Source organism: Hypomesus transpacificus, chromosome 22, assembly GCF_021917145.1.
Source record: "Hypomesus transpacificus isolate Combined female chromosome 22, fHypTra1, whole genome shotgun sequence".
Taxonomy (NCBI): domain Eukaryota; kingdom Metazoa; phylum Chordata; class Actinopteri; order Osmeriformes; family Osmeridae; genus Hypomesus; species Hypomesus transpacificus.
In genome coordinates this window covers 6819211-6831592 of record NC_061081.1, presented here as the reverse complement: position 1 = coordinate 6831592, position 12382 = coordinate 6819211, and the positions used below count along the sequence as shown (strand labels likewise).

The 12382-nt window shown below is 45.1% G+C and overlaps 1 protein-coding gene across 2 annotated transcripts; it reads right to left on the bottom strand.

Moving 5' to 3' along the window:
* Positions 1-1401: 1401 nt before the first annotated feature.
* Positions 1402-8786, bottom strand: rasgef1bb (RasGEF domain family, member 1Bb). Of its 2 annotated transcripts, none has more exons than XM_047045087.1 (14): positions 8349-8786; positions 7206-7469; positions 6849-6971; positions 6501-6638; positions 6056-6271; positions 5853-5927; positions 5338-5430; positions 5062-5164; positions 4812-4891; positions 4465-4560; positions 4174-4269; positions 3943-4066; positions 3137-3209; positions 1402-3031 (listed from the first exon to the last, which is right to left on the bottom strand). In XM_047045087.1, exons 2-14 carry the CDS (start codon positions 7452-7454, stop codon positions 3010-3012), a joined length of 1488 nt encoding a protein of 495 aa, XP_046901043.1. In that variant the 5' UTR covers positions 7455-7469; positions 8349-8786; the 3' UTR covers positions 1402-3009. The 2 variants fall into 2 exon arrangements, with proteins under 2 accessions (XP_046901043.1, XP_046901044.1); XM_047045088.1 differs by having other exon boundaries at positions 7206-7395.
* Positions 8787-12382: the final 3596 nt, after the last annotated feature.

Sequence of the window (12382 nt, the reverse complement as noted above, 5' to 3'; positions counted from 1 at the left end):
CCTTTCTGTGCCCTGTCGGCTTTATACAGGGTCAGATCAGCCTTTCTGTGCCCTGTGGGCTTTATACAGGGTCAGATCAGCCTTTCTGTGCCCTGTGGGCTTTATACAGGGTCAGATCAGCCTTTCTGTGCCCTGTGGGCTTTAAACAGGGTCAGATCAGCTCTTCCCTGGCCCTTCTTCTTGCCCTCCAATTTCTGTTAGTCCTGCCTCCCAAAGGTTTACAGCCATCTTGTAAAATGTATGTGTGTGTGTGTTCATCTACCTAGTAAACCCTCTCCTGGTATGTGTGTGTGTTTGTGTGTGTTTACAGCCAGGTCAAGGGTGACGGGCTCTAGAGACTGTGAACTACATCTGACCTCTGTGGCTCTGCTCTCTGACCCTGACCCACCAGAGAGTGAACGAGAGGGGTGGAAAGGAGGAAAAGAAAGCCAAATGAGAGAGAAGAGCAGGCAGTTTGAACTTCCTGCGACCCTGGATACAAAACCTAGCTTGACTGGAACACTGTTGAGAAAGGTCAGTGAGCCTGTCTACAGCATGGCGAGTTCAAAAGTTCAAAAAATGTTCACTCCATTTGAGGAGGGAGGACTATACTGTATGTATCTGAGTGTATATGTGTGGTCTCTAATATGCATATTGCCTCAATAAAATCTGTAACACCAACCGTTCCCAAAAGGTCTAATGTTTAAATCCCAAATATTTTACTAAAATCTGAAAATTATTAAGTACATAAAAACTAGCATGAACAGGAAAAATATAATATATACCCCCCCAGCCTACTGATTGGCCTGTCGGAATTGCAACACTGGCTACCCTGCACAAACCCGCAATTTTTTAATATCCCAGCTACTATTGTAGCACAGTGAGAAGTGTGGACATTCTGTTTGGTTACGACAAAAGGATCCAGCGAGAGTGGTGTGTGTTGCGTTGAAGACGTTGTGTAGTTAGTCATGGCCCTGTGGCCTGGTGTGTGGGACCCCAGAGGGTGACAGCCCAGCGTGTGACAGACAGGGCTGGGATGGGTCCTGACAACCCTGACGAGGAGGAAACGCACGCCTGCCCAACGTGGTCAGGCACCTGACAACCCTAGAGAGCCGCTCACCTCACACCTGCTCAGGCCTCAGGCCTCGCACACACACGGACACAAACAGACCGAGCCCACGCACAAGAAAGCACACGCACACTTTGTGCTACACTATTGTATTCGCTGTGAAATATATTCTTGTTGCTTGCTTTTTCCACAGGTACACTCTTGCACTTTCGAGGTTCTTGCTGTTTAATTGTAACTTGTTTAACTACATGCTCTTATTGTTCTTCCCTTTGGGACTTATCTGGTTTCACAATGTATGCTTCATGTTTGGCTACCCGCAATGTTTGAGGCTATCTTGTTATGATCAGTGACCTATGCACTTTTGTAAAATTCTCTCTTGGAAGTCGCTTTGGATAAAAGCGTCTGCTAAATGCATAAGTGTAAATGTCCCATTCTCCTCAACTCTCCTGGCTCTACCATTTCTCTGTTCAGTTTCCCCATCCTTCTGCCTTTATTATTCCAAACTAAAACTAGAGAAACCAAGCATATTCCTGTTATCTGGTTGTGACGTTTTGGCAGATACCATCATAAAGGATGTGGAATAATCAGACCAACCATTAATGGCTCGTTATGCCACTCGTGTTATAGGATTATTTCGATACACTGAGTTTCGATCAAATTACATTTAAAAAAAGTACAAAATGGAAACTATACAAAATGTTTAGCAAAATAAACAAAACTGTATAGGACAGCAAGAGGAAAACAGTTTGACTGAGTTAGTTAACATAGAGGTATTTCTGTCATGTTTGTACAAGCCATTCATTACGTTATTCCCGACATACAAAAGATAAACATCAAAAATAGACTATTTTAGTAACAAAGAGTAGCTTACATTGTATAAGCATAGAGCTAGCTCACCACAAATAAGTTTGCGATACGCCACATGCTTTACAACAACAATTGGAAAAATAACAAAACAAATATTCCAACCTTCCTGTAGAAAAACACTGTAGTAGCCCAAGTTCTGATCCCCCAAATGGGCTCCACCTTCATGCTCCACCTTGAACCTGGAGTCCCTTATATTCAACAGCGTTGAAGACGAGGTCTGTGCAGTTTAACTATGTCTACTCTCATTTTCTGGGAGGTTTATATTTGCTGTCAGAGACCTATCGACTGGTTACATTTTCTAATGTCTGACCTGGACAGACATTTTTGGTTGCTTTTCTAGCAGGTTTTTTGCTTGGTAGAAATACATTCCTTATATTATTCCATACTCTAGAGTCTAATCCTAACCCTTGTTGATCTAATCTAAAATGAAAAAATAACTTGTGAAATACTTTCATGAATGAGGCTGATGCAAGACATTTATAGACAAATTAATTCAGTGAGTAAATCTACATGGTCGATAGGGTTACTTTGCGTTACTGTAGCATATGAATAGTGTTTGGATAGGACAGGAGACAATACTTAAAATTGTAAATTAAGTAATTGACAAATCCACATTTAGGATATCTGACATATGGGTGTGCTTGATTTAACTTGCCTTACATGTGGAATTATATTGCCTTATAATCCATTATAATTTACTTTATAAATAATAAAGTGTTTCAGATGTGTATTAGACCCAGTCTTGTTCTCCATTAAATTTCCAATACTTTCTCTGTTTGTAACATCGATACAAGAACAGATAAATGTTCAGATTCAAACTTTGATGTCTTGAATAGCTGGCTCACCTTACTACCACTAGATGGCACCCCAACCTCTCTCTGAGCTCAGACAGTCCTCTCAGATGTGGATCAGTGTCGCTGGGGCATGAACAGGAGTGAACGCCATGGTGGACTCAGGGAGCCATTAGTATACCCACACAGGCCTAGTCACCTCCGGTCTAAGAGGGACAGTGGGCTAAGGTGAGCGGGGGGGGGGGGACAACCTTTTTTAACGGAAGGCACCCAACGTCTCTCATGAGCGTGTCTCCCGTCCCGTTACCTGTGCATCAGGGAGGACCTGTATCGAGAAACAAACGCAAAAGATGTGAATTGAATTACGGTTCAATGACGGTAATGGTTGTGCTCGTGAGGCGAAGACAGGGGGGTATGCCATGGTCCTCACCTGAGGGATCTGCGACTGTCCTTCTCCATGTGGTTCTCTGGTCCTTCACACTCATAAGATGCCAGATGAAGCCCTGGAGAAACACAAGCAACATGTATTATTGAAACACACATCGTAGGAACTAACCGTTGTATAGTGATGCACATTAAAACATCCAATCACAAGAAGAACTGCATGTTTGGCACGTTCGTCGTCCGATGACTGAAAGACCTCATCCTAACCCAGACTAAAACAAACATTCATCTGACAATGCCTCTCCACTGAAATGGTGTGGACCGTGATCCATGCCAGACCAGTTGTCCCTGTGTGCTTACCATCCTCATTGAAGATGGGGGAAGTGACCCTATGTGCTTACCATCCTCAGTGAAGATGGGGGAAGTGACCCTATGTGCTTACCATCCTCATTGAAGATGGGGGAAGTGACCCTATGTGCTTACCATCCTCAGTGAAGATGGGGGAAGTGACCCTATGTGCTTACCATCCTCAGTGAAGATGGGGGAAGTGACCATATGTGCTTACCATCCTCAGTGAAGATGGGGGAAGTGACCCTATGTGCTTACCATCCTCAGTGAAGATGGGGGAAGTGACCCTATGTGCTTACCATCCTCAGTGAAGATGGGGGAAGTGACCCTGTGTGCTTACCATCCTCAGTGAAGATGGGGGAAGTGACCCCGTGTGCTTACCATCCTCAGTGAAGATGGGGGAAGTGACCCTATGTGCTTACCATCCTCAGTGAAGATGGGGGAAGTGACCCTATGTGCTTACCATCCTCAGTGAAGATGGGGGAAGTGACCCTATGTGCTTACCATCCTCAGTGAAGATGGGGGAGGTGACGAGGTACTGCAGGATCCTGCGGTCTCGTTCAAACGGACACACCACCTGACGCCACACCAGGAGCTCATTCACCTGCTTGGCCAGCTCCCACAGTTTCTGATAAACATAACACGTGTAAGCACATTCTCTCTAACACACACACAAACACGTTGGCGCTAATGACCATGAATTTAATATATTGCAGCTGACTATTAGAAACACACCTCAAAATTGATGTGTCCGTTGGGTAGTCTGGTAGAACAGCCCTCATTGAGGAAGTAGATATCCTTGATAAGTAGACTGAAGAATGGGATTACAATCTGAAAACCAGTCATAGCCAACTGTTAGAGCCGAGATTTGAATAATTCACTGAACACTAGCCACAAGTCATGTGGATCATGGCCTGTGTGTATTAGGGTGTGAATTGATGTAGGCACTGTCCCCCTTTTGACAAGCGGCAGTAAACCCATTGTCTCTTGTAGTTGAAGCCAGTGAGGGTGAGTGTGCCTGCTCACCTTCTCCTGGCTGCTGTGTGCCGTGACTGATCTCTGCGTAGCACCACGGAGCGCTGTGCGATAGTTACTGAAGTTACTGGAGGGGTCCATTTGGTGCTTGAGAAGACCACACACACAGAAGGTACTTTAGTATCTGCCTTCTAATGATATACTCAGTGCTAGCAAACCATGACCCTAGTCAGAAACGCTAGCTGACCATATCCCTGACCCCAAATGCTAGCCAACCTTTTCCCTATACTTAGGCCTAAATGCAAGTTAACAGTATCCATAGCCCTAAATCTTTGACATTCATTATTTGACCTTCCTTGAAAAGGCCCTTTGATGTTAGCCAAACCCTCCATCCTCACCTCTAGAATGTCAAACTTGTCTGTGTTGACTTTGCTCCAAGTCTTCTTCAGGCGAGACACAGGACTCATGTTCATCGCAGCTGAGACATTAAGGGAGAGATAGCGAGAGAGACGGGAGTAATAGAAGGATAAAGGCAGGGAAATGAAGGAGAATAAAGGTTTGGTTAGATGGGTTAGGGTTAGTGTCTAATAAATGTAGTGACGTAATTTGTCTGAGATTAAATATTTGATGTTTTGCGAGTGAACGTACTTATGATGGCCATGAGGGAGTTGAAGTTGCCGATGTTGAAGCACTCTCTGGCCACGTCGATGTAGAACTCAAGGGCTCTGGCTCGATGCTTCTTCTTCACTGGCTGGGGGAGAAAAGAAAGGAAGTAGAGAGCAAGTGAGAGAGAGACAAAATAAAGACATTTGTGTGAGAGATTGAGCAGCTTGTTAAAGAAGTTGTAGGCTTTGTTCACCTATTAAGATATAGAGTGCATTCAAAAGAGACAGATTAGAGTTGAGAGATAGAGAGGATACTCACCATACATATTTCAGTAGCCACCAGGTAGCTGAGTCTGTTGAACCAAGCTACATAGGCTTCTAAGTTGGTTGTTTTCCTCTTCCGGAAGAAACTCTAAGAAAAAAAGCAGCCCTGTAACTTTCCAGTTTTTTTACTTTTATAACTTTCTGTTGGTTGGAAATCTGAAGTGGAATGTGTTGGTCATGTAGGATCATCTTCTTCTTCCACCTTGCTCCTCCACCCTGCTCTCCTTTCCACATGACTCCACATCTCTCAACCCTGCTCTTCCTCTGCTCTCTCTCTCTCTCTCTCTCTCTCTCTCTCTCTCTCTCTCCACCCCTCATCTCGCCAGCCTTTCCACCGTGACTCACCCTCACAGTCGAGCTATTATATAAAACTCGAAAGATGCATTCTGATCTCACTTAATTAGCTTGAGTCATGCTGCCCTTCAGACACCTTCTGTAATGGTGTACTTTACGGCAGGCTAAATGAACAAGCCCAGTAGAGCTGTGTAGGAGCTACATGCACTGCCGTACCTTGTGATTGTCCAGTGGGTCCTTCATGGCAAAGGTCTGGATAAACTCCTCAGGGCCAATGAAGCTCAGTCTGTCCTGTAGGGGACAATAAACACCAGGTTCCCAGGTCACATGGAATAACAGCTCAAACCAGAGCCAAGACTAGAGACGAGTTCATTCCTGGATACTTCAGGATTAGAGGAAAGGGGCTCCCTCCTTCTTACCAGTTCGATGTGTGTGAGCTGTTGGGCCACGATGAAGGGGTCGTCGCATATGCTCAGTATGTCGCTGTGCTGGGAAGTCTGCTGTTTGGCCTTCAGGGCCGCTGGTCTTTCAGAAGCGGCTGCGTTGAGCGCTGCTACGGCCTCTTCATACTGGCCGAGTGCCGACAGCCGCCGGATCAGTCGCTGGGTGAGCTGCTGCATGGCTCGCCACGAGTACTGGGGACACATCAGCAGCACTTAAAGGCAGGGTTGGTCATGTTCAGGTGCACTTTTCCCTTATATTTGCTTAAATAAACTTCATATCCTGATAGCAACCAACAAATCAAAAGGGTGGACAGGAACATTGAATACATCTTATCCCCGCCGTCAAAGTCATTAACAAAGAATACTGAATTCTTCTTTTTTTGTATCATTTTAGTGTGCAGTGGTGGTTAGTGTTTGGTACCTGGTCTCCCCTGGCCAGGTGCTGCCCCATGTCTCTCAGACACAGCATCATCCTCTCATCCCTGAAGTCGTAGGGGAAAGTCTCCGTCCACTCTGTCAGCAGCTGCACCATCTTAGGAGCCACCTCACGGATCCTGATCTGCAAAAGAAAATACCAAAATGGAATAAATGTAGATAATATTGATTTTTTATGCCACAAAAAGGTCAAATATGTGGATATTGGACTATATAGCCACCCAAAAGAAACACATAAGGGCCATAATGACTGCAACCATGGCTGTAATTATTCGATAAGGTGGACTACGGTGAGCAAGCATGTGTGTGGTGTGTGTGTGTGTGTCCACTGCACCTTATTCATGAGTGGGTCTCCAGACCTCTGCTGCTCCATGAACAGGTGACACACCCGGGTCATGAGCTCATATGGGTGAAGGAAGAGGCGGGAGCTTAGCAGGAAGGTGAACACGTATGACCTCTGGCAAACACCAACAATAAGTAACATTAACCTCAAACACAAACAACATCTTTACACAGTTTGTCTGATGAACTAGCCTGTTTCAGGGACAGACAGGTGATTGGATTACAGGAGAGACGAGTTAGAAAGAGGGAAGGACAGGTGATTGGATCACAGGAGAGACGAGTTAGAAAGAGGAATCAGACAGGTGGACGGGAGAGAGGGACAGACGGATGATTGGACCATGGGACTCACATCAGGGTAGTAGTCAACAGTTGGGACCAAGTGCTGGATCAGGGCTTCCAGAGAGCCTGACACCAGGCTGTTGTCATGATAGCACATCTCCCCATAGCTGGCCTCCAGGGGGGAGTAGGTGTGATGGTGCTTAATGCTGTGGTGGTGAAGGTCCTGGAGGTTAGCACCTTGGAGGTCCTGGTTGTTGTTGCTGTGGTTGGTGTAGGGGTTGGAGTTGAACTTGCCAGCATAAGGAGTTGTGGGTGGCATGGTGACCTGCTGGTCCTGGTGAGACAGGACCATGGATCACGTAGCAACTTTGGCAAATGTTCCAACTTATGCTAATGTAAACACATACATCTACATGCAGTCTACCTTACCATAACCTTGTTCTGCTGTGATTCTTCTGGCTCATTTCTCTTATTCGCCTACATCCTGTTTCCTCTCTTACCTCTCTGCTCTCTGACATCTTTCATTTTCTCCCCCCTCCCCCTCCTCCCAGCCTGGTCACCCCTCTCTTTCCCCTAACACTGTTAAAGGATTATGCCGATAATGTTTACTCCCCAGGCAGCAGCAAGAACAGAAGGACACCTGTTACTGTAAGGCCCACTGATCTCTAGTCTATTGCACTATTCGTTGTCCCTGTACACCAAGTGTTATTCCCCAAGTATATACGTCAACACAACCACGATGCTACGTTTTGATCAGTCAGGTCAAGTCTAATGCCTGCTTGATAAATATTCCAAAAATAGTTATTTTTAAAATAGTGCATAATATCCCGTGTTAGCACGCAAATATTCTGTGCTGGTTACAACAAGAGGAAACTGACTCGAGTCTGATCCTGACGCAATTGTACATTTTTAAAAGTGAGCTTCAGCTCTCTAACTGAAACATAAACACTGTCAGTGATACAGGTGCATTGCAAGACTGGATTGATGTATGTGGTTGTATGTAGGCTACACCTAATTCAAGTTAAATGAATCTGTCAGTCCTGCATGGAAATCTGTCAGACATTGCCTATTAATTTGTATGTGACTGCAAAAACAACTGAGGATGGTCAAGCAATGTCGGAAAGGAATTAAAATCACATGCAATACACTTTTGCAATGAATTAACTCGAATTTAAAGGTGCATTTAACAAAGTAATGTAGGGCTACAACTTACCACGACTAGGAAAAAGATCCGAAAATAAGTCAAATATGTCGGAGGCCTTTCAAAAACTGAAATGAATTCTTCATTAAATGTTAATCCACATTAAAAGTGTGGATATCACAAAACAAATGTCTGTGTTTTTGCCGGAGACCTGAAAACACGATGTGTCCTATCGTAGCCTACTGTTTTCCGACGAGATATCAAAACAGCTCATTCAATGACAACGGGCGACAATGACCAGTCGTATTCAAATAACTTGTTGAAAACCGGGAAAGACAACCTATAATCTTCTTAGAGGCGTGCGCTTGGCATGTGTAAGTAGCCAATCACAGATCGCAAGGGGAAAATTGAATCGTTTGCGTGATATTATTGGTCACATTGGCTTCCATCAAGAATAGGAAGATACACGAGAGACAACTAACCACAATCAAAAACTGGAAATAAAATACGGAAATAAGATATAAGTGGACCGTGCAATTTAGAAAATGGCGTGAAGGCTGAAGGTTGCCCAGCCTCGCACATTATCTGTTTCTTGTCTGTTTTATGTAGGGGTTCTGGAGTGCCATAAACCATATGACTTGTCTCTCCAACCAATTGTATAAGCCCCAGAATGTTCCCTTTATATCTCTGCATGGTCTAAAGTATGAATGGTGTATATACACACCCAGCTCTGTTTTCATGAAAGCCTTCTTGTGTGTACACACGGTCTATTAATGAGCTCCAGATCTCACTGAGCCTGAACCCCCTGCTGGCATGGGGGCAGCTCAGAGATGATCAGGACCAGACCTGTACTTCTTCAAGACCAGCTCCACTTTTCCTCAAGACCAGCCCAACTCCCATCTCCGGACCTGTCAAACTTTCACAGGACCAGCCAAGCTCATCCTATAGACCAGTCATATTCCTTCAGACTGCCAAACTCTTCCTCAGGAACAATTTTCGCTACACAGTGGTCATCGTGTTACATAACGATCTGTTGTATAAAGCAGCATGCTGGATGTGCCGTCTGTGGGTGGTAGTCATTTACAGCTGCTGCTCCTCAAACGGTTTTACTCACTGTTCATGCACAAACTGACAACTCTTACAAGTTGATTCCTCATTCACTCCTACACACTAATGCTACCTGAACAAATGCACATACATACTTTAACACACACACGGTTAAACATACACAAACACAGGGACAGTTAGCGGTTGGCTTCCGGCTAGGCTTGTGCTTGGCAAGAGCCATTGTTGAAGCCTTTTGATTGGCTGCCGCCCACACTCCCAGGGAACCAGGCCTAACTGACTCCTGTTATAAACAGCCTGATTAGACTCATACATACACACACGCATGCAAATATTCATACAAAAACATGCACAAGCTCCAAGTATTAATCTGCAGACATACATATGCGTGTGTGAGGTTAATGTAATTTGTCAAAAGATTGTTGTACTGGTGAATTTTAATTTGCTAAACATATTAGGCTATGTGCATTGAATTACATTTACTGACCATGTAAAAACTATTGTAATGTTCTGCTGGGTTATTACATCTTACAGATAAATGCTGTGCAAGTATGTGTGTGTGTTCATGAAGGGGGGGTGGGGGGGTTGGGTCTGTGGTGGTGGGCGGGGTTGTGTGTTCAGTAATAGGCTGAGGAAAACAAGTGATCTCACCAAAGCATGATGGTCTGGTGCCTTGTCTGTGTTCGGGAAGGGGGAGGGGGCGTCGAGGGGCTGTGTGTGTGTGTGTGTGTGTGTGTGTGTGTGTAGGGGGGCTCCATTTGTGTGTATGGGGGGCTGTGTGTTTTAGAATGAGATAGGAGGAAAAGGAGGGGGTGGGGAGTAGTGGGAGACAGGAGGGAGTGAGTGAGTCACATACTTCCAGTAACAGCTCTGAGTCAGCCTGGCCCCTCCGACCCACATGGACCACCTCCCCTCCCGACCAGATTTTTAAGCTATAAATCTAAAAGGTAATCTGCACAACTAATAAGACAAACAAGATCTAAATAAGTCTCAAGTATGAACCAGACACTAGCCCAGCTATTGCCATGGTGACCCGAACCCTACCAGATGAAGGAAATCCTTGGAAATATGTCCTGAATATATAGGATCAGTCAGTCAATTAGACACTGTAGCATGTAAACAATTGGACTTTCGAGCAAACTGCCCATTTTACAAAGGTCCAGTGAGGCCAAATAGTATTGTTTCCAGAAACTAAGGGTATCACGATCACTCCTTCTGCAACAATAGCCTCAGTATGGCTTTACTGTGTTTGCTCTGACTACAGACACATGAACTTAATTAAACACATAAGCTCTGCTGAGTCTGTTGTTCCCTGACTAAAGTTGTCTCACTTAGACACTAACTCTGCTTATAGTGCCTTGACTACAGATCCTTGTACGTTTTTAGACACCAACTCTGCGGAGTCTGGCCCCTCGTTTCAGCACACAGTACAATGTCCCCCTCCCTTTTCTACCTCCCTCTTACCCGCCTCCACAGAGCCTGCTCCATGCCTTCACCGTTCTGTTTTTACAAGAGCTTCTCAATGTGGGAAGCCTGGTTTCCTGGCCTGCCTGGCTCTCTGCTTCCATGTCACTCACACATATCCGTCAGAGCAGCATTGAGAATGTTCCAAAACACGTTTAACAGTGGTCTGGTTTCAGAGTGGATTTTTCTGGTGGAGAATTCCAACGTGTTGTTGTTCATGTGCAGGTGCACAGCCATGGAGGAAACAAAGGAAATGAGGATAAGAGAAAACACTTTGACCCTGGTCAAAGTGGACAAGTAAGTCCAGCTATCGGAGACGTTTTGTCATAGGATTGAAAGCAGGATTATTCCATTGTATGTAAAAGTTACCTCAAAATGACAAACTTTACTTTTGACAAACAAGAACACGGCAGGGAGACTCACATACAGCATGACAGGGAAACAGAGAACTTAAAAAAAAACTAAAAAAAACGACTGATAAGGACTAGACACAAAATAGGTATTAAATACAAAACCAATCAAGACACAGGTGGAAGCAACAACACTAACAAGAACCGAAAAACCCTCGAAGAGGTGATGATAATTGACAGAACAGGGGAACACTAGGATGGGGGAAACCGAAGACTACACTGAACATGAAAGGGGCAGTGGCCGTGACATTATCCAAGCAGAGTCTCAGCTCCAGTGTTGGATGTGTTGCTGCACAGTTATGGCACAGTGTATGCTGCATGACTGCTCAGTGACCATCCTCTCCCTTGGCGTGCTGAGGAGGCCCGCGTGGCCTCGGGGTGGTGTTGTTGTTTCCAGGATTGAACAATGCCGAGAAGCAGCATGAGTCACAGCAGCTGCTGCCGACCACTGTGGTGTTTCAGTCAACCTGCCAGGGAATCAGATAAAAACAATAGACTGAATGGCCAAACCGGACACTCCAGCAATAGCAAGTGGTAGAAAGTTCAGAAAGGGGGAGGAGGTTGATTAGAAAAAGATTCCAAAGCTTTTTCTCTCCTCTTCCCGCTTCCTCTTCTGCCACCTCTCCTTTCCCCTCTCCACCATCTACCTCTCCCCTCCTCCTAGACTTCCTTCAGGTGTCTTTTGGGGTTGCTTTGCTGATTACAGCAAGCCATCGATTTGTCTGTCTGCGTGAAAATGGTCTTCCCCCTATTCAGGAGTGCTTCTCTCCCCACTACTCCACTCTACTTATCCACCTCTCAGTCAAGTGAGGAAAAGTGGATGTGAGTCAGACCCAGAGTCTGGTAATTATGACTCCCACACCCCTCCCTCTCAGACTTGCGTACCCCCACCCACATCCCTCTCTGTTTTCCAGCTGGTTCACAGCCTACATGGGCTTGTGGGAGGAGGGGACAAAACAGGAGAGAAGGCAGATCAAATATCAAAAGAATTTCAGAAAACACCAATATCCCCAAGTGGCATCTTGCCTTTCACACCAGAGGAATTAAAATCAATATAGGAAGGGTAAAAGACCGACACACACAAACATACACACACAAGTGTTTGCGAAACACCAAATAATTTTTTTCCAAACCTTTTTGTGCCATTTCTGTGTCAATGTTGTTGCA